The 26,830-nt window shown below is 48.8% G+C and overlaps 1 protein-coding gene across 6 annotated transcripts in view; it reads left to right on the top strand.

Moving 5' to 3' along the window:
- Positions 1–26,830, top strand: part of HEG1 (heart development protein with EGF like domains 1) — a 53,523-nt gene that overhangs the window by 4,845 nt on the left and 21,848 nt on the right. For 3 of the 6 annotated variants that reach the window (XM_086897910.1, XM_086897906.1, XM_086897911.1), the window contains exons 2-11: positions 15,196–15,444; positions 16,427–16,657; positions 17,048–17,314; positions 18,491–18,799; positions 19,210–19,527; positions 20,043–20,360; positions 21,252–21,548; positions 22,159–22,713; positions 23,065–23,406; positions 24,390–25,748. In XM_086897910.1, the coding sequence (XP_086754036.1) occupies positions 15,273–15,444; positions 16,427–16,657; positions 17,048–17,314; positions 18,491–18,799; positions 19,210–19,527; positions 20,043–20,360; positions 21,252–21,548; positions 22,159–22,713; positions 23,065–23,406; positions 24,390–25,748 (4,168 nt within the window). In that variant the 5' untranslated portion in view covers positions 15,196–15,272. The remainder of the gene's footprint in view (positions 1–15,195; positions 15,445–16,426; positions 16,658–17,047; positions 17,315–18,490; positions 18,800–19,209; positions 19,528–20,042; positions 20,361–21,251; positions 21,549–22,158; positions 22,714–23,064; positions 23,407–24,389; positions 25,749–26,830) is intronic. The other 3 variants (XM_086897909.1, XM_086897907.1, XM_086897908.1) reach the window with 3 other exon arrangements.

Raw genomic sequence — 26,830 nt, 5'->3', positions numbered from 1 at the left:
AGAAGGTGCTGAGGATGTTTGTTTGCACAAAGGTACGGTGCTGCCTCCAAACCTGCCTCACATTTTGCAGTACGTATTTTGTGGCTCCTGGGGACAGAAGCCCAGCTCTCCCTGCGGCCACACTGAGGCAGAGAGCTGTAAGATGCTGCTCTCTAGCTTTGATGCAATTTCAGGTGACTGTGGGTGGTGCAGGAAGGATGCTTCCTCCCCCTGTGGTGCAGGGACAAGGAAGGATTGCCTCCTGTGCCTCTGCACCGCTATCAAAAGGCTGCAGGGTTTTCCTGTCTCGGGCATCTTTGCTGCTCCTCTGTGAGCTCTAAGTGGATTTGGTTGGTGTGCTGTGAGCATGAACTCCCCGGGGTTGTATGGATTTAGCTCTGCTCCCTTGGGGTACATAATTTAAAGCAAAAAAGAAAAGAGAAGGAAGAAAAGGCATTTCAGAAAAGGAGGAGGATTGGAGATCAGCTTTCCTGCCTGTTCCCCTCTCAAGCCCTGGAAGGTAGCAGGGGTCGTGCACTGGGTTCGCATCAATTTGTGGAAGCACTTTATGTGATATTTAAGTGCTAAATGAGTATAGTCTGAGAGATAATTGTGTGACCTGGCTGGCAGGGAGCACACAGAGATGTGTATTGACTGACACCGCCGTGCACGGAGATGTGAGCAGGGCAGTGGGAAGGGGAGAGCTGCCGTGGCTGAGGCCCATTACTGGGCTCTCCACAAAATCTGATTTCCCAGTACCAAACCACCAGTGCCAGTCTGTGCCCATTCAGCAGATGTTGGCAGCATGCTCTGCTCCAGCATTTGGAGGGTTAATTTAACTTGCTTTATGCTTTTCTCGTGGCTGGGGGGATGAGGGAGATGGGCTGTTGCTGCCACGCTTGCAGGGGCTGGTGCCGGCCTTGCTGGTGCATGGGTGCATTCCTCAGCAAATACTTTTTTCAGTATCAGAAGTTGCAGATACTGATCTGTTTAGAGGAGTGTGAAGTTTCTGTGACAACTTGTTTCCTTCACCTTCTCTAACAGATACCAATTTTTCGGCTGCCAGTCAGAAACCCTCCCTGACCGAACTCTCAAGCTGTTGTATGTGCTCCATTCTCCGTTCTCCCCATCCTGCTCATCTGCAGGGAGCCTGTTGGAGCTGCTGAGACAGCTCCATCATCATCATCACATCTCTCAGAGGTGGCAGAGGATTTTGTTTGTTTAGCAGAGGGGTTATAATGCCAGGTTAGAAAAGCTGCTGGTTTTGGTGGTTGTAGAGAAAACGAGTGGATGCTGCTGACCATGCCTGTGCATCCAGAACATAAAACATGAAACTTGGTAGCATTGGTCTGGTTGGTATTAATGGAGCATTCATCCATGCTAATCAAATAACCACAACAGAAAAAAGAGCTATTTAAATTAACAAGCTAATCAAGCCAATAAAACCTGCCAGTACAGTGATAGTGTTTCAGTGCTGTGGTGTAGAGATTAAGGCACCACCAACATCCACAGCACTTCTGGAGCTGCTGCTGGAGGGACCTCCTGGCTGGTGCTGTGGGTTCCCCACGGATGGGAGCTCTGTTCCATTTCAAAAATAAGGATAGCTACAGAGTGGCAAGGTTCAGCTGTGGCTGAGCCTGCAGACTCTTTGCAGCACAGAAATACTGTTGTTCTGCCTCTGTCTGTGTCCAGTCAAGCCACCTGGGGTGCTCCAGGTGGGGCTGCAACCCCTGAAATACCCCCAGAGAAATGATCTGGAGCTGGACAGACTGTAGATAGCCAGTGTAAACCCTCTGGATTCTGTGGCTTTCCTTCCTCACATAGTTTCAAGAGAGTTTCTCTGGTATGGAGGGGTGAGGAGTCTCTGGGGGTGTCAGGATATCTCTGGGCAGAGAAACAGCACTGCTCAAACCTGGGCTCATCCATTCAGACGTGCCAGAGCTCCTCTGGAAAGAGGCAGGGCCAGATCCTGGCACCTGCTCTGGCATCTTTCTGCTGTTGAAATGGTGCAAAGCAGCACTGGGACAGTTTGACCAGCCGAAATGTCAGAAGGTGCTCCAAGCAAATCAAAGGTTGACAGTTTTAAAATATTCCCTTGAAAATGCTCAATACAAAATCCATAGTCTGTAGCTTGTGAGCAAGCTCATCACGAGGCCTGAATACCCCAACCACAGGCCCTGTTATTTACATTCAATTAAAGATGTAGGTCATACAATAGGTTTTTTTCTCTTTCCTGAATGGCTGAACACAGAAGGCAGAATCCAATTTTCAGTGGCAGCAGACATGATTACAAATTCAAATTTTTATTTCTTTGAGCAGTTTTTACAACATTTGCATTGTAATTTGCCGTTTCTGTAAATATGAGAGGTTCATTTGCTGGGATATTCATCCAGAGGAGATGCAAGAGGGCTACAAGCACAGGCGTGGTGAAAGAATGAAGTCTGTGGGTTCCTCTCAGAAGAAAATGGTTTTGTCACATCTGGCAGCTCTTCTCTCTCACAATTTTCCACATACATGCAGCTGATGTGTGTGCACCCATCACCAGATATCTTTTAATGCCCAGCTGTTATATATATAACATCCTGCTGCTTCAGCAAGGGGCACAGTTCATGCAGAGTCCGCGTTCATCCTTTCGGGCTGAAATCATTCACATCTGAGGACAAGGAGAGAGTTTTCCCACCCAAAAGGGAAATGATGTTGCATTACTGAGCGACCAGCCCAAGTAATAATATAATCTTAGAAAAATGCAATTCCCTTGAGTAAAGGAAGCTCTGTAAACTTCAGCTCCTCCAAGCTGTTAGTGTAGCTGTTGCCTGTGCTGTAGTAACGCTGCTGTCAGACACAGTGTACTGAAGTGCTCTGGAGAGAACAGGGGAAAAAGGGGATAGGAACCAGTTCCTGTAAAAAATGAGGACCTCTTGTAGGATGTGAATGCTGTGAGGTACACAATACAGATTTTAGGACCTTGGGTTACATCTCTTATTTGCTGTAAATTTGTTTTTTGTCTCTTATCAGTGCTGGAGAGGGTGATGGCCACTCATGGTCATGAAGACTTGGAGAAGGGGCAATGCAGAGCCAGGGTGAGCATAGGGATCAGCTGGAGGAAGGTAAAATGATGCAGGATTTCCACTCACTGGAGTCAAAAGCCAGGCTGTTCAAAACCAGGGGAGAAAAAGGCTCGTTTTTAGAGATATCAGTGTATGAGCAAACCCATGGAAGAGAGAGACATTTGAGAAAGTAGCTCTGTGAGTAATACCTGTGGTTTGTTCTCTTCTGCTTGCCACAGGATGGGTGGCATTAGTATGTGCTGTGTTTTATCTTGGGCTCTGTGGGTGCTGAGTGTGTACAGGTCCCAGGGCCAGGGCATGGACTGAGCCATGAGGATCCCCCTTGGGCTGGGTGCAGCAGCTCCCCAAGTTGGACACTCACTGGGAACCTTCTCTACCAAAGTCCTGGTCTTCACAAAACCTCTAGGAACCCGCAGTCTTGGAGGTCTCTGCCTTCCAGGCTAATTTGTTTTAATGTATGAGAACAAACAAAGCCGTCTCAGGAGCTTCATCCCTTCAGAAGCCAGTATGAAATGCGTGAGATATAAAAATGTTATTTTAAAAGTTCCTGAGATGCATAAACAAGGTGTCATAATCAACAAACTGCTCCCATGCTGCTGCCCCCATCCCTCTGTGGCTTTGGGTGGAGCCATTTCCAGTTGCTTGTCCTCTGTGCAGGCAGGGCTGTTGAGGAGGGTTATATCTGCTTTTGCATCTGCTGTGCCCTTGGTTTGGAGTCATTTGATAAATAGGTTTGCAGTTGGTTACTTAAGCATCTCCCAAGCTGCAGTCAGCATCTCAGCTGTGGGCGAGGGAGCACTGCTGCCAGAAGTCAGAATCTGTGTCAAGAGCCTCCTAAGATTTGGCTGTTTTTCCTTAAAACCCCAACTCCTGGAGTTGTCATTACAGAAGAATCACTTAAGAGGGGTATAAAAAGAACTTCTGGCTGTTGATGTGGTAGATAAAAAAGCCTGCAAACATTAGCTGCAAATCAAGAAGTCACAGAAGAAGTTCAGGTTGGGTGTATTTTAAAATACCACTAGCTCCAAGCTGGTCTCCAGAAGCTTTTGTGTCCAGACAGAAGGGTTGTTTCAGACACCCCTGCTTGGCAGGGCTCTGCCAGTGCATCTGCAGGAGGAGTGCAACCCTCTGCCCTGCCCTGCTTTGCTAGGGGAAGAGAGGGAACACAGCAGGAATGCTGAGGGCAAACCCAGTTGCTGTCTGTACAGCTGTGCAATACCTTGTGCAAACGCCTTGACCTTGGTGGATGGACTCTCCGCTGGGGAAAACAAACTCCATCTGCCTTTTCACTCTTTGCATGGACATGAAGCTGGGAGGACTTTTCAAAGGGCTTCTGCAGCATTCTGGTTGTGGTCTGGCTGAGGGTGATCATGTCACTTACACTGTGACCAAATGCTGCAGGTCCTTCCCTTTGCCCTGCAGTGTGGACACCCCATCTTGGGCTTCCAATTTGGTGCTTGGAAAAGTCCACTGGAAGCGCCATGACCCTTGCAGTTCTTTTGCCAAGGCAAACATGGAGATATTTGAGGGACCTTTTACACAGTGGTTTGATGGCAACAAGGCTCTTGCCACTGAAGTTTGGGAGAAAATAACCCTTGCTTTTTAACTCTGAGATCAAGTCAGTGGGAAAGGAGTGAGGAGGAATTTTAAGTGGTTTGATAGAAAGGCATGCAAACTGTGCACAAAGGGTTAAGTCAGCAGGGTTAGCTGTCGTCCCAGGGGTACAGCCCAGGCTGCATTTCCCAGAAGACATCGAGTTGCACACACATTTAGGGCGTTTTTCTCAGCACTTTTCAGCACACTGTGATGGCAGAGGTTTTGAAGGCTCTTACAGGATGAGTCTGACCTCTCGCCTCTATAACCAGGCAGACACTGTGGTAATTTCTGCTACCAGAAGCACCCTTAGATTCCTGTGAGATCTCCAGAGCATGGAAGGAACCCTGTGCAGGCGTTTTGGACTGATGGACAGGCTTCTTTGGTTACTGGTAGCAAAGGAAGGCTCTCTTTTTCCTTGAAGAGCATGCTAAAAAGCCCTTCTGCATCTGGAGTGACAAGAGGAATTTAGATCTATGGAGCACAATTATTCACGTCACTGCTTGTTAGGATGCTGGTGTTAACACCCTTCCTCTTGTGGAAAATCTCTTAAGCCCTGAGGACTGATGTGAAACGTCATGCTCTGGTGAACTTTGCTGAAGCGGGGATGAATCACACTAACTTTGGCTTCAATACATTATCCAAAAGATACCTTCTCTGATAGCCTAGCAGGAGGGTACTGCTGCCCACCCACCCAGGGTGTCAGGATCTATTTTGGGGGGAGGACAGCACTTTCTGGAGTAGGCATAAATTGGGGGGTTGATGTGGGAGTTTGGGTATTTGAGGGGTTTTTCACTTGGCTTTGGTTTTGAGTGCTCTATAAAAGCAAAAGGCAGGTCTGTAAGGGATCTCAAGACATTTCCCAAGGGATCTGGATATATCTCCCCTCGCAGGATCACCCAGAATGGTAGATAAGTATACCACTTTTTTAAAAATGAGAAGGGTTTCACTGCATCTCTGAATAACTGTTCTGCTACATTCATGCCACTAAAGGTAAGAAAACACTTTATTATCAGGGAAACTGTAGCAGCTGGTAGTTAAACCTTCCACAAAGAAATATCTCAGACAAGTGTTGGATGGGTTTGACCCTGCATTACTTGTGAGATCTCACAAACTGACAAGGTGATTTAGCAATTTGGGGAGGAAATGCAAAAGGTAACCCTGTCTATTGAACTCATTTCTATCCTGTGATGGGAATGATTTCCAGGAGTGGAAGCATCCGCAGATAAACTGCGCATGATTTGCGTTCCTTGTCAATTGGAATCAAGGACCTTGATTGTGGAGCATAATGCTGCTCTTGTAATTCAGCCTTTATCTTTGTGCTGGAGCTGGGTATAATTGTATCTGTGTCTGGAGGGACAAGGAGAAGGGTTTCAGTGGCTGGTGCTCACAAAGGCATCTTTAGAAACCTCCTCACCCCTGGTACAAGCTTGGTAGGGCTTAAATGAAAATACCCCTGAGTAGCTTTAGACATTTGAACGGTCATCATTGTTTGATTCAGATTTGGTTACAGGACTAACATCTAAATGTTAATTCTTTTTAGGACATTATCAGCTCTTTCAGCAAATGCAGAATGGGGATGCAATATTAGACCCTCAGCCAACCCTGCAGATAAAGGCTCTTTGAAAGGATATTTCTTAGGAGGGAAACATTATCAGAGAATGCAGAAAATCATGAAGATGGTCTCTTCTTAGGAGCAGGTAGCAAAAATGATGCATGACAAAAGGTAAATGAGCCAGGAGGCTTTTAAATTGGGGAGTAACAGCAGTTTTGTGTCCCCTGAGGACAGTCCCCAGCATGCAGTCAGAGATCCTTATAATCCTGTCCTGCAAAGCGCTGGTACACCTGGAGATTGTAGGGTGCTGGATGAGCTGTGTCACATGCTGGGTTAAGGCTGAAGTTGGTGGTCACTTGATGGCATGGAGGTGCCAAGGCACTTGATGTGCGGTGGCCCTGTGCTGGGTAATCTGTGTCTTTGTGTGGGCAGGTGGGTTTTGGGCACAGATTTCTGTTCTCCCAGTGTTCTGTGCTGCCTTGCTCACCACACCACGCCTGTACACATCGAGGTAGGCTGTGACCTGACCACAACTCCCTCTGAACCCTCAGGGACAGCTCAGAGGAGACAGCTCAGAGGTGAGAGCCCAGTCCTGCCCTTCCCCAGCACCCACATCTGAAAGAAGGTGTCTATTTTTCAACCTCCCCCAAATCCGTGCAGAAAGGCCCTGGAAGTGGTAAACCCCTTCCCCCGTTGTCAGAAAGGAAACGTGTGACTGCAGAGGCAGAGTGGTGCCGGGTGTTCCAGCCGCCCTGGGCAGTGCTGCTCCTCTGCTGGTGCCATGGGGAAAGACCTGGCCCATCCCCTGGAAGAAGGAGGTCCGGCGCCATCCTGAGCGCTGCCACCGCTGCTTCCGGCGGCAGATCGGCACGGTGTCATCTAGGAAATGAGATTTAGATCATCATCCTTTCGCAGCAGATGGGGGAAGGGAGGTGGGGGCCCTTATCTCTTCTGGGGATTCATCTCTCTTTAAGCTGCTTTATTTTTTTGCCCGTTTGCCTTTTTCTCCATCCCTTCACAAGTCTCACTGCCCCTTGCTGAAGGGTAGGAGCCACCAGAGCATCCATGGTTCCTGCTGCCATGACACCGTGCCCTGCATCCTACCTTCAGCTGGGCATCAGGCTTGGGCTTCCTCCAGTTTTCCACTGGGATGGGGTTACATTTCGCTGGTCTGCATGGAGGGAAGAATCCACTGAGCCTTGTATCTGCATGTCACCAAATGGCATCTACCACTTGGCAGTCTGATGATTTTCCTGCATCCAGAAGGGCTCCTCGTCCTTCTCATCCCCACAATGTCCTTGAGAAGTTGCTCACTTCCCAGGCTGGTCATCATCCCTGGTGTGACTGCCAGCCAGCAAAGCTCCTTGGCATGTGCTTAGTGTTAAGCATGGGGAATAATTCCCTGGGGAGCTCTTCTTAAGTACATTGCTGGAGTGAGCCCCTGGTCAAGACACCTGGATCAAAGCCCATGTGCACCAGTGAGCACCATGACTTGGCCCCCAGGGGCTCATGGCAGCCCCTGGCTGCTCCCAGCATCACCTCTCAGCATTGCAGCACCCTTTTCCTACTCCTTCCTTCATGTTCCCAGTGTTTATTGTCCCTTCCTGGGTGTGGGAAGCAGCTCCTGGCTCAGACCACTTAGCTTCACCTGGAGCTGGGACCTGTGGTTTTGTTTCCAGAGTGGGATGTGACAATACAATCTTGTTTGCATCTGGATCTGCAAAGGGCTGAGTCCTTAGCCCCCCAGGGCAGATGTCTTTTGTCACACATCTGCTTTGTACTGCCTGGCATCACTTTTTGATAGGCATTGAGGTTTTGTGCAGAAGAATCTGTGCTACAGCCCATAGACCTTGTGGTTTTGAGTTAAAACCCAGGTAATCACAAATACCAATAGTTTGGGTGTTTTTTCCCCTGCAAGATCTGTTTAAGTCAAATACAAGTCACTGAACTTATATTGGGAGTAAATAAGCTACATGGAATGGCTTTGGTTATCATGAGGTCACACAGAATGAGCTAATGCTCCCTTCTGGCCCGGGAATTAGACTTTTCAGACAGCAAAATTTCATCCTGCAGGTTCTAAGTCTCTGGCACCTTTCCTTACAGGGGAGCCCAAGCCCCAGGTCTGGGCAGTGCTCAGCCCCTTGTAGAGATGCTCACCCCTTATCCCCAAAACACAGCCCTGCTTGGGGCAGGTTTCTTACCCTGCCAGTTTAAATGAACGTGGGCAGCTGCTGGGGGGTGAAAGCCATCCGGTGGATCGTGATGCCAGGCTGACAGGCAAAGTGCAATGAATCTCTGCATAACAGCAGTGAGCTTGCTGCCCTGGAAATATTGACCTCTGTGAGATTTTCACAAGCTGCAGACCTTGCAGACAAATTCCAGGGTTCTGGAACTATTTGTGTGAGAGGTCTGGAGAAAGAGCCATGTTAGAAATGAAGCTGTGTGTTTGCAGAAGCTGACAGCAGCATGGTGCTGCTCCCTCCAGCCTCACTAGCCTGTTTCTTTCCACTTCACCAGCACTGTACACACCACCATGGATTTTTTTTTTTTTCCCATCTTTTTTTTGCAGCCAGGATGTTGTTTCTTGCCTTTTTATTGTTCCAGTGACCTAGCAACTCCACTTTGGTGGAGTCCTGCCAGGAGACTTCCTCCCCAAGCCGTCTGATAGTCTCCAGCAGCACTGCCCTCGGATGGGAGCAGAAGTTAAAATGACACCAGGCTGGGTCCCTGTGTGGCTTTTGCTCTGGCCTTGTGAGTGCTGGTGAGGGCAGCGTTGCCTTCTCGACTAGAAAAGCTTCTAGGGGACTTTAAAAATCCCAGAAAAAGGAAGGAGAAGTGATGTGTGGGTGATATTTTCTGTAGTATTTCTGCAGGACATTATAGAAAAGCCTGGGGGGGGGGGGGTGTTTAGAAATGAATTTGCTGATGCTGGGATTTAACATTTGGGATCTATGGTGCAGGCAGGGTAGCTGGGGACATTTCACCATTGCAGGGTTGTGGGAGAGGGGATGGAGAGGAGGTGTGAGTGCTCAGAGAGCTGTGCAGTTAGGGAGGTTTATTTTTAGTTTTATTGATGTTTACTAATCATAGTAAGAAAGAAAACCCTTTTGGTAAGTGCTTCTGGGGCCTGTCAGCTGGTGCTGCCTTCACTCTGCCCTGGGCCTGTGGGGTCTTTCCCCACATTAGGCTGGAGGGATGCTTCTAGGGCAGAATACAAACCAGCTGAAAAGCAAGAAAATACAGCTGAGTTTGGCTTTCTGCTTAAGAAAGGCCATCAGGACATGGGGCCTGGGGCACTGGAGGTTCAATCAATGCTGGATGGATGGATAGATGGACTGAGATTTTACTGGAGCCTCAGCATGGTTATGGGTTTTTTAGCAGTATGGTAAGTCATAGCTTATCCCTGTTGGAAGTGGAATTTTATATATAAGTGTTTTATATATATATATAAAAATGTTGATAAACCAGGACTTTTCTTTTTTATTCAGTTGCTAAAAGCTGTTTAAAAACAAAAGCTTATGAAAAGCGGTTTGAGGAGCTGCTGTGACTCTGGGCTGGTGGTTTTCAGGCAGCACAGGTGGTCCCATGGATCCCTGTAGTCTCAGGGATCTGTGGATTGAAGCAAACTGCCCAAGAAAGATGAGTAAGAAGCTTAGGATTTCATGGGCCTGAGCTGGTGATCTGGGAGCCTGCACCTCCCCAGGGAAATGTTTAGGACACCAAAACTAAGAAGCTGTAAAACCTCTTGATAAGCAGAACAATATCCTGTCCCTGCACTGTGAAGGTTTTATCCCAGTTGTGGGCACTCTGTATGCATATATCCTGTGCTTTTGGAAAGGATTACAGACTTCTGTGTACTCTTTATTTTGGAGAACCTGTTTCCTTGCTTTAGGGTACTGCTTTTAAGAGCAGTAATTGCATCCTTTTTTTTTTTTTTTTTTTTTCCCTAATGGCATCTCAGAGCATCAGATTCTGGGATGGTGAAAAAAAAGTGGGAAGCAAAAATGGCCTTTAGCATCCTCCAAGATTTTACAGGTGGTGGAGGGGAGGTGGTGTGGAAGTGGAGGGTGTTCTTGTGTCATAAAGCAGAGCTGCAAGCCAGGTGCTGTGGCATGGCACTGGGTGTCTGAGGGCAATGCTGATGTCCTGGGCACCCATCGCTGGAAGTGGCCAGGTGGGCAGGTGGGCATTAGCCATGTGGACCGTGGCATTCTGAGCGTGCAGGGGCTGCTGCTGGCATTAACCCCCCATCACTTCTCTTGAGCTGACATATTAAATCTCTAGGCACCTTTGTTGGCTGCATAAATCCTTCCTATTATGGTTCAAATGACTGAAGGGCCTGTGAATTGCTGTCCTGCTCTGCTTGGGGCCCAGTGGGGAGAGGACAAGGAGCGGAAGGACCAGAGCAAGGCACTGCCAGGGAATGTGTCTATGGGGTACTGCATCCAAACCAGCCCCCACAGAAGGGTGAGAGGCTCTGGCAAGGCTTCTGCACCTCTTCTTTTCCCCGTACACCCTCTCTTGCCACCTTTCTTAATCCAGACAGAATAATTCCTTGTATTGATATTAAAAAATTAGCAGAAAGGGGTTGACTGCATGTGGTTAAAAACCTCTTGCATTTTTCCCTCACTTAGTGCACACGAGGGACCTTTCCCGGGCAGTATTATCAGTGTTTACGCTCAACTGACCCATCTCAAGTATGAATTTTTTTAAAGCTCCATTTCAGCCCCCCTCCCCTCCTCCAACTCCCCCCTCCACCCCCCGCCTTGAACTTCTTCTTTCAGAGCAAGAACAAGGAAGGAAATTGAAAATCCCAGAGAGCCCTGGACGGTCCAGATTTAGGGCTTTAGCTTTTGTTCGCACAAACTCACTTGGCTCCTAAGCGGCCTCCACCCATGATCCCGACATCCGCAGCAGCCGTTCAAAACAGAGCCCGGAGCCGCCCCCAGCCACCGCTGCCCCGCGCAGCCTGCCTTGCTTCCCAACCTTTCCCTGCAGACAGACAGCACTTTTCCGAGTCGAGATGAGTTTTTTCTCCCCTCCGAGAGCCTCGGATGATGTTAAGATTATGCAACGCTAACAGATGTGGGGTTTATAATTATAGCTGCCTGTCCTCGGGAGGAGCCTGCTGTAGCTCCACGCGCGGCGCTCGGCATGGGATGCTCCGGGGATGCTCCGGGGATGCTCCCGGGATGCTCCGGGGATGCTCCGGGGATGCTCCGGGGATGCTCCCGGGATGCTCCGGGGATGCTCCGGGGATGCTCCGGGGATGCTCCGGGATGCTCCGGGGATGCTCCGGGGATGCTCCAGGGATGCTCCGGGGATGCTCCGGGGATGCTCCCGGGATGCTCCGGGGATGCTCCCGGGATGCTCCGGGGATGCTCCCGGGATGCTCCCGGGATGCTCCGGGGATGCTCCGGGGTGCTCCCGGGATGCTCCGGGGATGCTCCGGGGATGCTCCCGGGATGCTCCGGGGATGCTCCCGGGATGCTCCGGGGATGCTCCCGGGATGCTCCCGGGATGCTCCGGGGATGCTCCGGGGATGCTCCCGGGATGCTCCGGGGATGCTCCCGGGATGCTCCCGGGATGCTCCGGGGATGCTCCCGGGATGCTCCCGGACTCATGGGATGCTCTCGGGCTGTCCCGCAGCCCTAGCAAAACAAGCGCTGCATGGGCGGCTCCATTCCCATTCCAGATGGGAATGCTCCCCAAGGAATGCCCACCCTCCCGAGGAGGGACTGCTCCGGGTGAAGGGCTGCTCTGGACAGTCGACTGCTCTTGGCTTTCCTTCTGGGCGAGCTCAGATTAAATTTGTGTTCCTCAGTCAAAAAAGTATTTTTCTGCCCCTCGAGGGGAAAAAAAATCCCATCTGTAGGGAAGCAGTGGGGCTGGGATAACTTGTGGTGTGCCTTGGCTGGCTGCAGCCTCCTGACAAATGGTGCCTGTGGGGATGCTGCTCTCCTGGCATTAGCAGGACACATCCCTCCTCCCTCCCTGCCCTAAGATGCCTGTGTGTGATCACAGTCACTACAGAAAACTTGTGTTATTGTGCTTTTTGGTGTTGTGCTGACCCATGGCTGAGCTGTGAGCATCACCTAAACGCTGGTAGCATCTCTGAAACAGGGCAATGCCTGTGCTGTGTCAGGGATGGAGACAGAAAATTGTTGGCCCAAAAGAGATTTTTCAGGAGTCTCACAAGGTAGATATCCAACTGGGCTGCCAGGGGCAAGCCCAAAGCCTTGAGAAATCAGCTGGAACTTGATCTGTTTGTCCTGGCTGAGATACATAACTCAGCTCACAGCAAGCCACGGACTTGTTATGCTTGCAAAGAAAAAGTAACTCCGAGCCTCGACCTGTCTGGTGAGCATCACTGCTAGTTTTAACTGGGAAGGAAAACATCAGTCCAGTGGGTGGCAGCGTTTTGTGCTGGAAGTCAAACATCTCTCAGTGGCTGTGGTTATGTGGAGTTAAACCATGAGAAACTGTTGGCAGCTTAGGATGTGACAAAATTGTTAGTGACAGATTGGTACCTCAGCTGAAGAGCCACTCTGCTTTAAGCCTTTAATGCATCAGGGGAGGCCAGATGGTCCTGTGGGGATTTTTTGGGAAGAAGTTTGGTCTGGTCCATCCGCTCCAGAGGAGGGTCGTCTTTGAAGTCTTAATTTTGGTAGGCAAATCAAAGAGGACATTGTAGTTATCTAGCGCTTCTGGCAGGCTCGATGGATGTGAGATTTCCAGTCTATTTTGTTAAACAGCACAATTTCTTTGTGTTTCCTCACTACATGCTGTGGGTTGGATTTCCCAGTGTGGCTCACACTCTGCACCCACCGAACTGGGGAGCTGAGCACGAGGTTTTCCTCCCTGCATCAGGACCTGGCATACCTTGCAGGGCAGAGTTAAAAATGCCAGATGACTCTAAGAAGCCTGTGTAAATAATACCTTCTCATTCAGCCCCTCCACTGCCTGGCTGCACTCAAAGCCAGGTTTGCTGGCGCCCACAATAAGGGGAAGGGTTTTGCTTCAGTTTATTCCCAGCAGCTCTGCAGAGCCAAAAGAGGATAGTGAAAACTCTGAGGTGGATTTGCAGGGCAAACAACCACCAGATAAGCAAACAGCAGTGTTTTACTTTTGAACTGGTCTCATTCAATCAAGGAGCATAGTTGAAGGCACTGCTTGCTGGCATTTCCAGGCTTGCTTTATAAGAAGTGGCAATGAAATGCCTGCTGCAGTGTCATGCTGTATATTTTAGCCGGCCTGTCCAGAGCCCTTGTTGACAAATGAGTTGGCAGCCTGAGAAAGCAGATTTCCCTCTGTCTATCCTCATACCCTAAGGGTTTCTTTAAGCATCTGCTGCTTTGCCTGCTCTCCATGCAGCAAAACTGGCCACAGGCTTTCCAGTCAGCACGGGCTGCTGAAAAAAAAGCTGAAAGCTTTTAGTGAGAGGGGGATGGAGAGAAATTCAGTGCACTGCATCCAGCACAGCCACGTTTTTTGGGGCTGCTATAAATGGACTTGTGGTCTACAATTACAGGCTGGGTATTGGCTCGGAAATGAATGTCCTCTGCCACTTCCATCTCCTTGTCCAACTGGTGAGGACCAGAAGCTCTTCCCATGAGACTGGGGGTGGCTCACAGTGGGCTCTGGGTGGCAGTGGCGTCGCAGCCACTGTGGGGGTTGGCAGAAAAAGTACTCTGGGAGTTCTGCTTCATCACAGCTCTTGTCTCCTTGGCCCATATGGGGCTTGTACTCCCAGGATGAAGTACAGACTGTCCCACCTAGCCCTCTATTTTTTTGTGATTTCTTACTGAAGCTATTGCAGTTGGATAGAGGACACCACTTCTGCAGTTACCACCTCTGCTGTGGCAGGTACAGCAACTCATACAAGACATTCAAGACAAGGAGGAGGTGTCCCATAGGTGTTTCTCTTGAACACACAATTTTCTTACAGAAAATGTTTGGAGGCTCAGAACAGGTTTAACCTTCAAAATCAGAGCTTTTGGGCAGGGACTGACTGCCTTTAGCTGCTGTCTGCAGATGCCATGCACGACAGAGACTGCATTTTGGTTTTAAGGAAGATGGACAAAACAGGGACCTTGCCCTTTCAGATTTGGGCTTGCTTTGACTTGTTATGAGCTTTGAAGGTCATCTGAGGCTGCAGTGCCAGCCAAGACTTGTGACTGTAACATAGATGGTGGCTGCTGGTTTTTGCGTGAACTGATGTGCAGGGAAATCCTCACAGCCCTGGGTGGTACCATAAGCTGAAAACCCTGATTCTCTGGACCACCACTCATGCACAATCTTCTTCTTCATCTTGTTTCTCATGTTCTGGTAGACATTAATGTTAGAAATGCCAAAATATTTCATCACCCTGGGGTACTTTGGCACCTGGGAGGGCTGTGTAATCCACACCATACACTGATCTTTATCCCCAGTGCCTCATGGTGGCTGGATGGGTTGTAGTGACCCTCCTGACTGCCCTGCAGCTCTCAGCCAGCTTCATGCCAGCTCTCTGGAGGTGATGGGGTTTGAGGTCAGGTGTCCAGCAAGCACTGGCCAAGTGGAGAGAGGGGAAGAGCTGTGGGGCTCTCCCATCTTATATTCAGAATGGGGCATGAGGGATGTGCTGGGCTGTCAGCTCCAGAGACCTTCACACTCCTCCCATGGACTCTACACTGCGAGTATTTCAATCAGTTATTTGTTTTAGACTTTCTTTTTGCTCCTTTCAAAATTTATTTCTCCTAACACAAAATAATCCTGAGGGTGCTGAATTGAATTAGTCTTTTGCACTGAGGTGGGTTTTGGTATTTGGTCCCTCAGACCAATCTAGTTTCCACTGGTGCAAATCCAAAAATAAATTTCATGTCTGTGTTTTGATTATGCAAAGTTTTTCTCTAGTGTAAGTAAATGAGCTCAGAGCTTGGCCTTGGTGTTACTGCAGTGAGCTGAGCCTGCACATCAGTGCTGATGGGATCTAAGTTTTTTTCTTGTCTTTCCTTTTAGTCATTGAAAGCAGCCATCAGGAGAGAAGTTCAAGCACGGAGATAAGGACCCCTGGTGCCCCCGTGGGGCTGGTGAGGATGCTGGCTGGGAGCAGGGAGTGGCACGGGGCAGTGCCAGCAGCAAGCAGGGGCAAGGAGCACACAGGTGCCCCTGCCAGTGATGGGGATGTCACCCTTCCAGGAGCAGGATCCCCAGAGAACCCTTCTGCTGGGACAGTGAGCCACCTGCTCACCCACAGCCATCCTCCTGGTGAGTTTCATGGGTGTGGGAGTCCCTGTTTGCTGTTCCCAGCCCACAGACTGAGCATAGCTGGTGGGTTAGGAAGTATTCCTGCCCCACAGCTAGAGATGCAGATTTTTGAGAGAAATCCAGTCTTAGAAAAGCTGGGCTTTGTTTTTTAACATTACAACAAAGATGATTCTCAGGAGCTGCCACTGTTTTTCACCACACAGCAGTACCCAGGGAGTCCTGCCCATCCACTGAGCTCAGGGGCTGTGCAAAGAACAGGGACCCCCAGGCATCCCCACACCTCCTCCCAGCAGGAACTGAACCCCATCTCAAGCCCAGCTATAAGAACTTAGCTTAAGGATCCCTGATCAGCTGTGATGATGATTTGTGGTGAGGTCCTTACATGAAAATCCTGCAAGTGAATACTTATTTTTGGGCTTGTTCAAAATCTTCAGCCATAAGTAAACCAGTGTACTCTTTTAAGCATGAACTTAAATCAAGGCCTGTTTCTCACAGCAGCAAGACAAATCTGTGCCCCTTGTCCTGTCCCCAGCTCAGTTTATTTCTTAATATCCCCAGCTGAAATGATATAAGAGTAGAGGTTTTCTTCAATTTTTTTGATTCCTTGTTCTTTTTCTGCTTAGGGACTAGAATATGGAGTTGGCATGCCCAGGCTGCCAGCTGTGGGCTGTTCTGGCACCAGCTCCTTACTGCCTTCTGCATTTTTAATGTCTCTAAAAAAATCAGTTTCTTTTGCCATGCACAAATGAAGACAGTGTTTAAAATGCCATTATTTTTTGGCGACAGAAACCCTCTGTTCCCATCAATCCCTCCTGCAGTTAAATTGTGCTCTGTTAAACAGAGGAAACATGAGGGATGCAGCTGTGACCCTTCCTGTTGCATGTGGTAGGGCTGGGTACCACTGCAGGTGATGCTGCTGCCACCCAGCTGAGACAAAAGAACTTTTCCAGGTGAACATGGGTCTCTCCTTGTTGCTTTCCAGACCCTGGAAGCCATCACCATGCTGCAGGCAGGCAGAGGAGAGGCAAGAGGGCTCTGGCCTCTCCCAGCACCCCTGCAGCTGCTGAAGGGACAGCACCAGGCTCAGGAACCATCGGCACTGATCCGGCTGAGGGGACGCAGGGAGGGCACCATGGGGCCTGGAGCGTGTCAGGGTTTAACAACACTGTGAGGGCAGTGCTGCAAACTTCATCTTCACAATCTCATCACCCAGGTGAGCCATCCCACTTCAGCCTAGGAACACTGGGAAAGTGTTCCAACACCTGGGAACGAGGTGAATGCTGTTCCTCAGAGCAGCCAGCATTGGTTAAGCCTGGTTCCCCTGTGTTGTAGATCCTTGTGGATCCAGCTCTTCATCCTCACCATGCACTCAGGGTAGTTTTCTGGCTTGCTTTATGTGTAAGGATGGAGAGAAGAATCCATATGGCTTCTCCTGGTGCTCAGAATTATGAATTATGTGGTGCAGCTTCGAGACACAAAGTTTCTGTAGGCACAGTACAGACAGGGGGGCTGAGGGGCAGGGGAAGCGCGGCAGTGTGGAATGGTGTGCGGGCAGCTAAGCCCATCTCAGGGCTCTCATCTGCTTTCCCCCATTGCCTTTCAGGCCCTGACAGCCTCTCTCAACCAGTGAGCAGCTGGGTGGGCACAGAGCTGGGCAGCAGCCCTGCCATGGGCACTGCAGCTGCTTCACCCTCGGGGAGCAGCCCCAGCACTGCCCTCCCTGCCTCCCTGGGACAGCCCCAGGCCTTCTCCCAGGCTGCAAGGACCCAGACTGCTGCAGAGCACATCATGCTACACCCCAGGGGTGTCACTGGGACCTCCACCAGCCCTTTGCTGACAGCATCACCTCCCAAGGACAGCACTTTCGGAGGTGAGATTTGCTGGCCTTTGTTTCATAACTTTAAAAAGCCATTTTATAGTATTTGTATTCTTGAAGCAGAGAAGATGCTCTGTTTTGCTTGCATGTGCTCTGTTTTTTATTATTTGGATGGTTAGTTGAAATTCCCTGCTGAAAGCAGGAAAAAGCAATGGAAAAAATAATTTGATCCAACCCCCCCCAGCATTTTCCACTTAAAAAAATGCAAAGTTATTTGGATGTTATCACAGTGTTTTCTGCAGGGTGGATGTCTGCAGCTGTGAAGTATCTTCACTGGGCCAGTGCCAGCTGCAGAGCAAGGGCAGCTCTGAGCCCCATCTGACCTGTGCCCAAGTGGTGATGGGGTGGGGTGGAAGGTTGGGAACCCACACTTGTGGCCACATGGGTTTGCCCTCAGCTAGACAGGGTGAGATGCCTGTGCTTAGCAGCTTGCTCAGGGCAGCAAAACTGAGATCCCTGGGCTCCATGGCTTCCCCTTGCTTTCTCTGCAGCAGCCAGTTTCTGGAGTTCCCAAAAACAGACTTTGCCCAGCTCCACATGAATACTGAAAACCTCAGTGTTGCCAAATCCTTATCCTGTCTCCAGGGCTTTTCAGGAGCAAACACATCTCCAGGGCTCTCACACTGACACATCCCTTCCCTCTGTCACAGCTCTTGGGAGCACCACAGGGGCTGCAGGAAACCTGAGATCCAATATCCAGAGGACGGCGCCCTGCTAAGCCCTGGGATGTGCAGTGAGCTGCAGGCTCATATGGGAATGTGGCTGTGCTTAGGTTTCCTCCCTTTGCTGCTTGATGCTGTGCTCAAGCCACAAAAAAAAACCAAACAAACCAAAAGACCAAAAAAATTGAAAAAAAAGCTTGAGTAGTCTATTTCCAGCAATATTAGAGCAAAGGTGGGATTTAAAGGCAAATCCCCGCAGACCTTGTCCTGTGGGGTTTCCTGCTGTCTGGGCCACGCCACTCTCACAAAGCCTGGCAGCAAGCCCTGGGTTTTGTGCAAGGTCTTCCTGCGGTGAGGGGAGTCATGCCTTTCCAAAGGAGCACTGTGTCCAGATTGAAAACTTCCTATGCTTAATATCTGTATCTGCGCCATAAGCATCTGGGAAGAAAATGGATCCATCTGTTTATAATTTCATATGTATAAATCCATTTTTTTTATTGTACCATAGCCATTGGAAGCAGCTACCAGCCATCCAACAACTCAGCTACGGAGAGGTTTGGTTCGGATTTCCCCACCGCCGGCACCTCCATTCCCACAACAGCCACCAAGAGTGGAGGGAGGACATTAAGGTCTCTGCCAGCCAGCACCAGGCTGGTCACCATGGCAGAGATTTCCCTCTCTGGGACTGAAATCACCAGCTCTTCAGCCCAGAGCCAGACCCCTGGGATGTCTGTGGGTGCCCAGGGTGGTGGAGGCGGAGGTGTCACAGACCCATTGCTCACAGGCTTGCCGTCTGCTTCAGAAAGTGCTTCTGCAAGTGAGTTTTGATAGATAGCTGTATACCTCAGAACTCTTATTTAAAGACTCTCTATTAACAAAATACATCCTTTTTATTTTAAAGAAAGGAGGAATAATATTGTGTTTGGCACATTCTGTACATTTAAAAGCATTTCACAGAAATGAAAGTATGGATAAATATTATTCTTGTTGGAAGGGGAGTATAGATTTTCCTTGAAAACTTCCAGTTGAATTTTGCAAGCAATAACTTCAGCAGTTCCTATTTAGAGACCACTTTTCCCCCCTTTCTTAATGATTTCCCAGTATTAAATATTTCCCTATTGAATATTCACACATACATTGTCTACATCTACTGATAGTGGGACTAAACCAACCCAGCAGTTTTTATTTATGTTTATGAAGTTTTGCCTTTCTCTTCTCCTTTTTCAGCTTTTAGCAGCAATTATGAACCCCCCAAGAGCATCCCAGGTACCGAAGAGGCGCTGCTGCACTTGGACATCCAGGGTGCAGACATGTCCAGCATGGCAGTGGGGACACTGATGTCCCCAGAGAGTGGCCACACATCTGGGATGACAAGGGACTCTGCCACCAGCACCAACCCCACAAGCTCTTTGGGTGGGACCTCCTCTTCCTTGAGAACTGGGGCACATCATCCCAACAGCTCACAGGAAGCCACCGATCTCCCAGGTCCTCCTGGGGGTCCTTTGCTCACAAGCTCCCTCTCTGCCTCTGAAGGTCCTTTCCAAGGTAAATTTGTTAGTCTGAAAGCTGTCTGCCTTGGGGCTGGGTGAGATTTCACATCCATGCCCCGTTTTTCTTCAGTAGTCATTATTGGATACACGGATGCTTTCATTGCTGGCTGCACTGAGCTGGCAGTGGGGTGGGTGAGAAGGGATAGAGTGGAGCTCAGCTTTTGGGTGAAAAAGTGGAAATCGTTGGTGGCCTCATTACTAATGAAACTCCTGTCCCGGGAAGAACATTGGTAAGAAACACTGCACACAATTTCCCTGCCAGAGATGCTTGCTGGGGTTTTGCAGCTGTCACCAGGTGCTTTATCTGCCATGCAGGCTGGTCTGTAGGATGTGGGTTTGAGATTTTTCATGGCTTTTTGTAAGGCATACGTGCCTGTACTTAAGAGATTCACCTCTTCCCAGAGAAACACCTTCAGTTTCTCAATGGGCAGCACAGAAATGGGTGCTGAGCACACAGTCGTATGTGCAGCTCTGTATGCATAGATCAAACCTGCTTTTATTGTATCCTAGGTGTCAGAAGCAGCCACAGACCAGTGGCTGAGAAAGCCTCCCTCACTTCCTCTGCCACCAACACTCCCATTTCAGCCACATCCAGCGGTGGTGGGAGGCCAGCCAGGTCTGCCTCGGGCAGCAGCCGCTGGACAGCAGCCAAGGGCTCCACGTCCAGCAGTGCCATGCACAGCACCTTGGGCACAACCCAGTCCTTGTCCACATCTTCTGTGAGAGAGACCTCCAGAGCTCAGGGGTCCACAGGAATGACAGATCTCACTGAGGTGGGAGACCCTTCCCTAACACGCTCTCACTCTCCTTCGGAAGGTGCTTCCCCAGGTGAGCTCACGATAGAATTGAAATACCATTTTTCTCACATGCCAAAGGAGGAATTCCTGTAGCTTGCACTTACCTGACTCTTTCCTGCTATGTAGAATATACTGTTTGGAAGGATATGGTGTGATTTTGTGTCCGAAATTATTCAGCTCTTTCTTGATCAAAAAAAAAGTGCTTTAGTTTTTTTACAGAAAGGGCACGTGTGTGGAAAGTCTCATTATGCCAAGAAAAATAATTAACTTTCAAATCACAGTCCTTTTTTTACTATCTCCAGTTGCTGTCTCCATGTTACAGACAAGAGAACTAAGCAAGTGAGGGTTAGATCATGTCCCTGTGGTCCCAGGGATCAGACTTCAGTTCCTACCTTCTGTCCTACTTCTTGGATCACGCTGCTTCCCAGAATTTGAAGCAGCTCAACAAATTTAAGGCAACTTTGAATGTGGTTTCTGAGGTCCTTCATGCTGCTGTTTCATCATAGTCCCCACTGTGGTTCTGAAGGGGTCTGTTCCCCTGATCCTGTTTCTTCAGACTTTTCTAAGACCTTCACACTGCTCAGCGTTGTGCTTTGTCTGAACTGATTTCCAGGCTTTTCTGGGTCGTCACGATATTTGTTCTAGCAGCATGGAGTGCACTCAGGCACATAATGGTGAAATCAAGTGCACAGCATTAGTATTTCAACAGTTTTTATATAATAGCTCTTCTGTCAGCGTCACGCTGTTTTTTAGAAGACAAATTTTTGTAGGCAGAATTTACATCTTTGGAAATTGATATCTTCTCATATTTTCTACTTGTGTTTGTGTACTCGCTGCCTCTGGGTACAATTGGAAGAAAGCTTATTTTTATTTATAATTTCATGTGTGTAAAAATGTAACTTATTTCTTTATCACATTTTAGCTACTGGAAGCAGCCATGTGTCATTCAGCATCCTGTCAACAGAGAGAAGAACCAATTTCCTCACCGCCAGCACCTCCGTTTCCACAACAGGCACCAAGGGTGGAGGGAGGACATTAAGGTCTCTGCCAGCCAGCACCACACTGGCCCAAACAACAGAGATTTCCACCACTGGTGCTGAAAACATCAGCTCTCCAGGCCATTCCCATTCCTTGGGAACCCAGGGTGGTGGTGGCAGAGGTGCCACCCTGAACCCATTGCTCACAGGCTTGCCATCTGCTTCAGAAAGCACTTCCCCAGGTGAGCTCTGGCCACACATCAGACACCCACCTGCATGGAGAGTGAGAGCATGCTAGAAGGTGCTGAATGATGGCATTGGACATTATGGATGAAAATTTTGTGGCCTCGAGATTTGCTGTGTTTTCAGGGACAGCACCACTTCAAGACTGCCCCATTTGCTATGTTTATACTGGCAGAAGCAGCAGCAGTCATTCCTGATTCCCACTCTGGGGTGCAAAGGCAGTATTTACTGATCCCATACAAACCTGCCATGCTTTATTTCAAGTACCAGAGGTTTGGGTGCTGTGTAACCTCCCCCTCACTCAGTGTGGGTGCAGAGGTGACAGTGTGGGTGTCTGGTGCCCAGTGGCACCGGGGGCAGCCCTGAAGGGAAGCAAACCCTAAAGTGTTCCCATAACTTGTTCCTAGTGCCTTGTCCAGGGTGCTCTGCTGTGAGCAGCCCCTCTTTGCACAGGAGAGAGCTGTGCCTTCACAGTTAGCATTTTCCACAGGATTGGGTTTTCTGCCACGTTCTGTCTGTGCCCTCAGCCTGAGGTTGGTGGTGGAAGAGAGAACACCTGCTTATTCATAATGTAGGGTGCACAAATAATTTTGCTTTGCTCTTTCTCAGCAGACAAGACCTCAGCAAGGGGAGGACACCTGCCTCTCGCCAGCACAGCTGGTGTGGTGACAGCTACTGCCCGTGAGGAGAGCAGCACAGTGCCTGTGTTGGACACCCGTGGAGCTTCCAGTGCCACAGGGAGCTCCTCTCCCTCTCCCCCCTACACCAGCACCCTGGACACAGTCCTGCTGTCCTCAGCAGCAGCAGAGCCTGGGAAGAAGAGTCATGTTTCACAGAGCAGTACTGGACTCAGGGAGCTTCCAACAAAGCTGCTGCCTGCATTTTCTCCCAGCATTTCAGTGCCTTCACCTTCAGCCACACTCTTCATCCACAAGGAAGGGACATCCCAAGCCCCAGGTAGCCGCAGCATGTGGAGCACAAAAGCAGAAAGCCTCACATCTCAGCCTGACACAGCTGGGGACACCCACACCGGCCCCGTCCCGTCCTCCACGGCATGGCCTCGAGTGACACATGTGTCATCTGGCCGAGCAGGGTCCCCAGAGCACAAGGTCACCCTTTCATCCAGGGTCTTCACCTACTTCTCAGCTGCTGCTGAACCTTCCAGTGAGTTTTTCTGAACTCTGGGGTAGCATTTGACTGCCTCTCCCTTCCCCTTCTCTGTAGGATTAGTATGACACAGCTGTTGCAGGTGTCATGGGCAGCATTTATAAATGGTTGTGGTTCTGCACAGTGGTTCTGTATATTTGCAGCTGTTGGTGCTCAACAAGAAAGGTCTCATTCTTGAGACTTGTTGCTTGTTGCTGTAGGACACACTGACTGTCTGCTGGGTTGGGGTGATAATTATAAATAACATAAACATCCCATATTCTAATGATGCTGATTCCTCGGTATTTGGACAGTCCTGTCTGCTGGGAGATGATAAAATCAAATAACTGCTTTTCAATCCTTTTCCAGCTCCTGGCAGCAGCCATCGCTCCCTAAGCAGCTCAAGGGCTGAGAAGAGGATGTCCAGCCCCATCACTGATCCCATGTACAGCTCATCCATGTCCGGGGGTGCTGAGGAGAGGATGCTGCACCCAGTGACAGATGGCACATTGGCTGGTGCCATGGAGAGCTCTTCTGTCCATGCTGAAGCTTCCAGCCCTCCAGAGCCATCTGAGCCAGCGCTGGTGGAGCAGGGCAGGCCAGCCAACGCCTCCACCAGCAGCGGGGCTTTCACGGGCTTTGCCACGGAGACGGTCTTCGTACGTTCTGCCAAGATACCCACTTACTCTTCTTTCCAAAATGATCTCACAAGTAAGTTGATGTCTCCTGGAGTACATTTGGGAGGAATTCATATCATCCTGTTTTTCAGTATGGTGTACATAAAGTTCTCGTTCATTACTGCATTCAATATCACCTGTGGGTTCACTCAGGGGGATGTTTCCATCAAAGGACTCAAAACTAGACCCCACACAGATGGGGAACTATTCCAGAAATGGAGCCATAAACGCTCCTGTTCTGATGGCTGAATCACTTTTTTTTGTGTCCTAACTGGTTTATTTTGGGTGATGCTTTCGGAAGATTTTTGGGATGACCTAAGTCAGTTGTAGAATTAAAACAAATTTTCAATACTATTTTTTATTTTTTTAAAGTTGGCCGAACTTAGCTGTACATTCTGAAATTGGTATTATAAGATTGATTGCACCTTTTATGCTAAATAATCTGAATTTTTTGCAGGCTGATGTGCTGTTCATTTAGGTTTTCCTGGCTGCAAAGTTTTGAATCACTGGGTTCAGGATAAACTGCAAATTAACGTAATGTAATAATTTCATCCTGCAGAGTCATGAAGTTCACTGTGTCTAAAAAGAAATTGACTGAACAAGATGGATATTCTGTAGATGGGAATGGAGGAAAGAGGGAGAGGATATGAGTTTTTTAAACAACAGGTGATAAAGAGAAGAACTGGGTTTTCCTGCTTAGCTTGCCACAAATATCACAGAATGCTAAGAGCTTGATCACTTTAGGAAAGCAGTATGTGAAAAAGTGATTTGGAAACCTACACATTTCATGGGAGTCTTGTGTCTGTCAGGGTTGACCATTTTAGAATCAATTAAGGAGTGGATAAGACTCCTAATCCCATAACCATGCTTGAATGGTGCTTGAAATTTTTAGAAAATCATGATGTTCACATCATGTTCACAGACAAGAACATCTTATTTAGCAAGCAGTTCTAATATAACTTCAAAATGCTTTCATATTACTTTGTCTTTCTACTATTTTTTGTCCTTTTACTCCAGACCTTTCAGGTAGTGGTCAGCCACTCAGTAGCATCGATGCTGAGAAAAGGACCTCGGTTTCTCACACAGACGGCACATACATTTCAACCACGTATACCAGAGGAGGAGAAAGGACCCTGCTGTCTATCTCCAACAGCAGCACCTCTGCTGATTCCTCTGAAAGTTCCACCTCTTTTTCTGAAATTTCCAGCCCTTTTGATGCTTCACAATCCTCTGTGGCTCACGACAGGCAGACCAATGCCTCAAACAGCAGCAGTTTTGTTGAACCATCTACGGAGCCGTTGCTGGTGCACCCTTCCAAACCGTCGACATCTGATTCTATGGGCAGCATAGAAAACACAACTCTGTTCAACACTGACTCTGAGTTGTTGACCACTGATGGATCATCTCTGTCTTCATCAGCATTTCCAGCCTCTCTGTCATCACTGCAGCACTCGCTGTCATCAACACCACCACCAACTCATCTGTTTACACTGTCAGACTCACCTGAGCCACGCTTGCCCTCTGTGATGGCATCTTCACCCCCTCTGCAGCCTTTGTCATCCTCCTTGCCCACTTCCTCCTTGCCTGCCCCCTCTCACTCATTAGCATCTTTATCGCCTGTGTTTTCATCACCCTCATCCATCTCGCAGTCCAGCGAGAGTGATCAAGCAAGCACCACTGTGGCTATGAGTGTGACCAGGCAGGTGCCCTCCACAGCCACCACAGCCAGGAGCTCACCCAGAGAGACCAACAAGCCCAGTGTCACACACCACCCCCAAAAGAGCACCACTTTCACTCCCACCAGGTCACCTCTCCCTACGGCACCCATGGAGCTGCTTGGTGGACGCATCGTGTCTGTGTCCTCTCCCGTGACGATAACAGAGACTGCCTTGCCTGGAGATGCCACCACCCAAAGGGACAGCTTTGGGAAGGCAACACCTCTGCCCACCACAGCCAGTGTTGTTCCACAGGCTGGTCCAACAGACAGACCCCTCAGTCCCTCTCCAACTGCGACAAATCACAGCAGCATTGTCCCTGCAGTGGCAGCGACCACGGTGAAACCTCCTATGCTGACAACGCCGGCTGGTCGCCAGCCCACCCCAGATGAGACCAGCACTGTGAAGGACCACAGGGCCCAGACACCCCCTGCCACCAAGCACAGCTATACCACTGGTAAAAGCACAGAAGCCATGCATCCCACCACTTCAAAGCCTGGTAAAGTCACTGAGGAAAACCTCCATGTTACGAGTCCTTCTGAAGCCACTCCAACCACCAAGACCACTTTGAGCATTGCAACTACTTTGGCTGCTACCAAACCAACCACTGTTCCTCCACTGAGCAGCACGGCAGGGCTGAGGACATCACCTCCAGCAACAGGTAATGTGTGCAATGGCTCTCACCAGTGGTGGGGCCAGGAACAAGCAGGGCAGGAATACCTGGGTCCCACTTGAAGAGTTTTCAAAGAGTTGTGTGTGCGTGTATGTATGACAAGTGTTGTCAGCAGGGTTTGAGACAATAACTCATCTCTGTGTTGGTTTTTTTAAGCTAAGGGTTTAGCAATCAAGTTGAATGGCTGAAAGAAGGGTGAGCACTTTGGTGAACATTTCTGGTAGAAAGATTAGGCTGACATTTGACAGTTTCAAGAAAATAAAGCTGCTTTGCCTTACAAGTAAGCACAGAATGCACTTTATATTTGTTGATAGGTTAACAATCAATAATAATTGATACCTGTCTTATTAATGAGAAAGTACACTTGGCCAGCCCTTGGTATTTTTGTTGAAACTGCTTTTCATATCACATATCACAGCCTGTTTTCTCCCCATCTCACTAAATATTAATCTTCTACTTTGGAGCCTGATGCCTCTTCTGGTAGGCTATGTACCATAGTCCTGCTGAGTGTGTTACAGTAATTTATTACCACTGCCAGTCTCCTTATCTTCTCAAGTAAATACATTTGCTGAAATCTTATATGAAAGGAAATTGGCTTTGTGTTTGAAGTTCAGAGCCCAGCTATCATGCCACTGTAGGATATTGTGTGTGCTAAAGGCATTAATCTCAGTGAAATATTTGCAATAATATATATTCTGTCCAACAATTAAGTATTTAAAGGTTACTTCTCAGGCTGATTGGTTTTAGTTATAGCTATTGCTTCATGCAAAAAAGAAATCACTTTACTGGAATTAATTTTTTTATAATTGAAAAATGAAGAGAACGTATCCTCTTTAGCAACTGATTCACACTTTTGCCAAAATATTCTTTCTTTTGAAAACTGAGATTTGCCATTTACTAGAATGCAAAAGATCCTTCTGTGGTCTTGGACACGGTGCTTTGTACATGGGTAATCACTGCCCTGAGAGAAGCTGCCCTGGTCTGTGCTGTATGAAGCACAAAGTGAAGGATGGCAAAGTGAAAGCCATGGTTTTAAATCATACCCACTCGTTTCTGGCTGCATAGATTAG

The sequence above is a fragment of the Cyanistes caeruleus genome, chromosome 7 (assembly GCF_971803275.1).
Source record: "Cyanistes caeruleus chromosome 7, bCyaCae1.hap1.1, whole genome shotgun sequence".
Classification (NCBI taxonomy): Eukaryota; Metazoa; Chordata; class Aves; order Passeriformes; family Paridae; genus Cyanistes; species Cyanistes caeruleus.
This window is presented reverse-complemented; position numbering and strand designations above follow the sequence as displayed.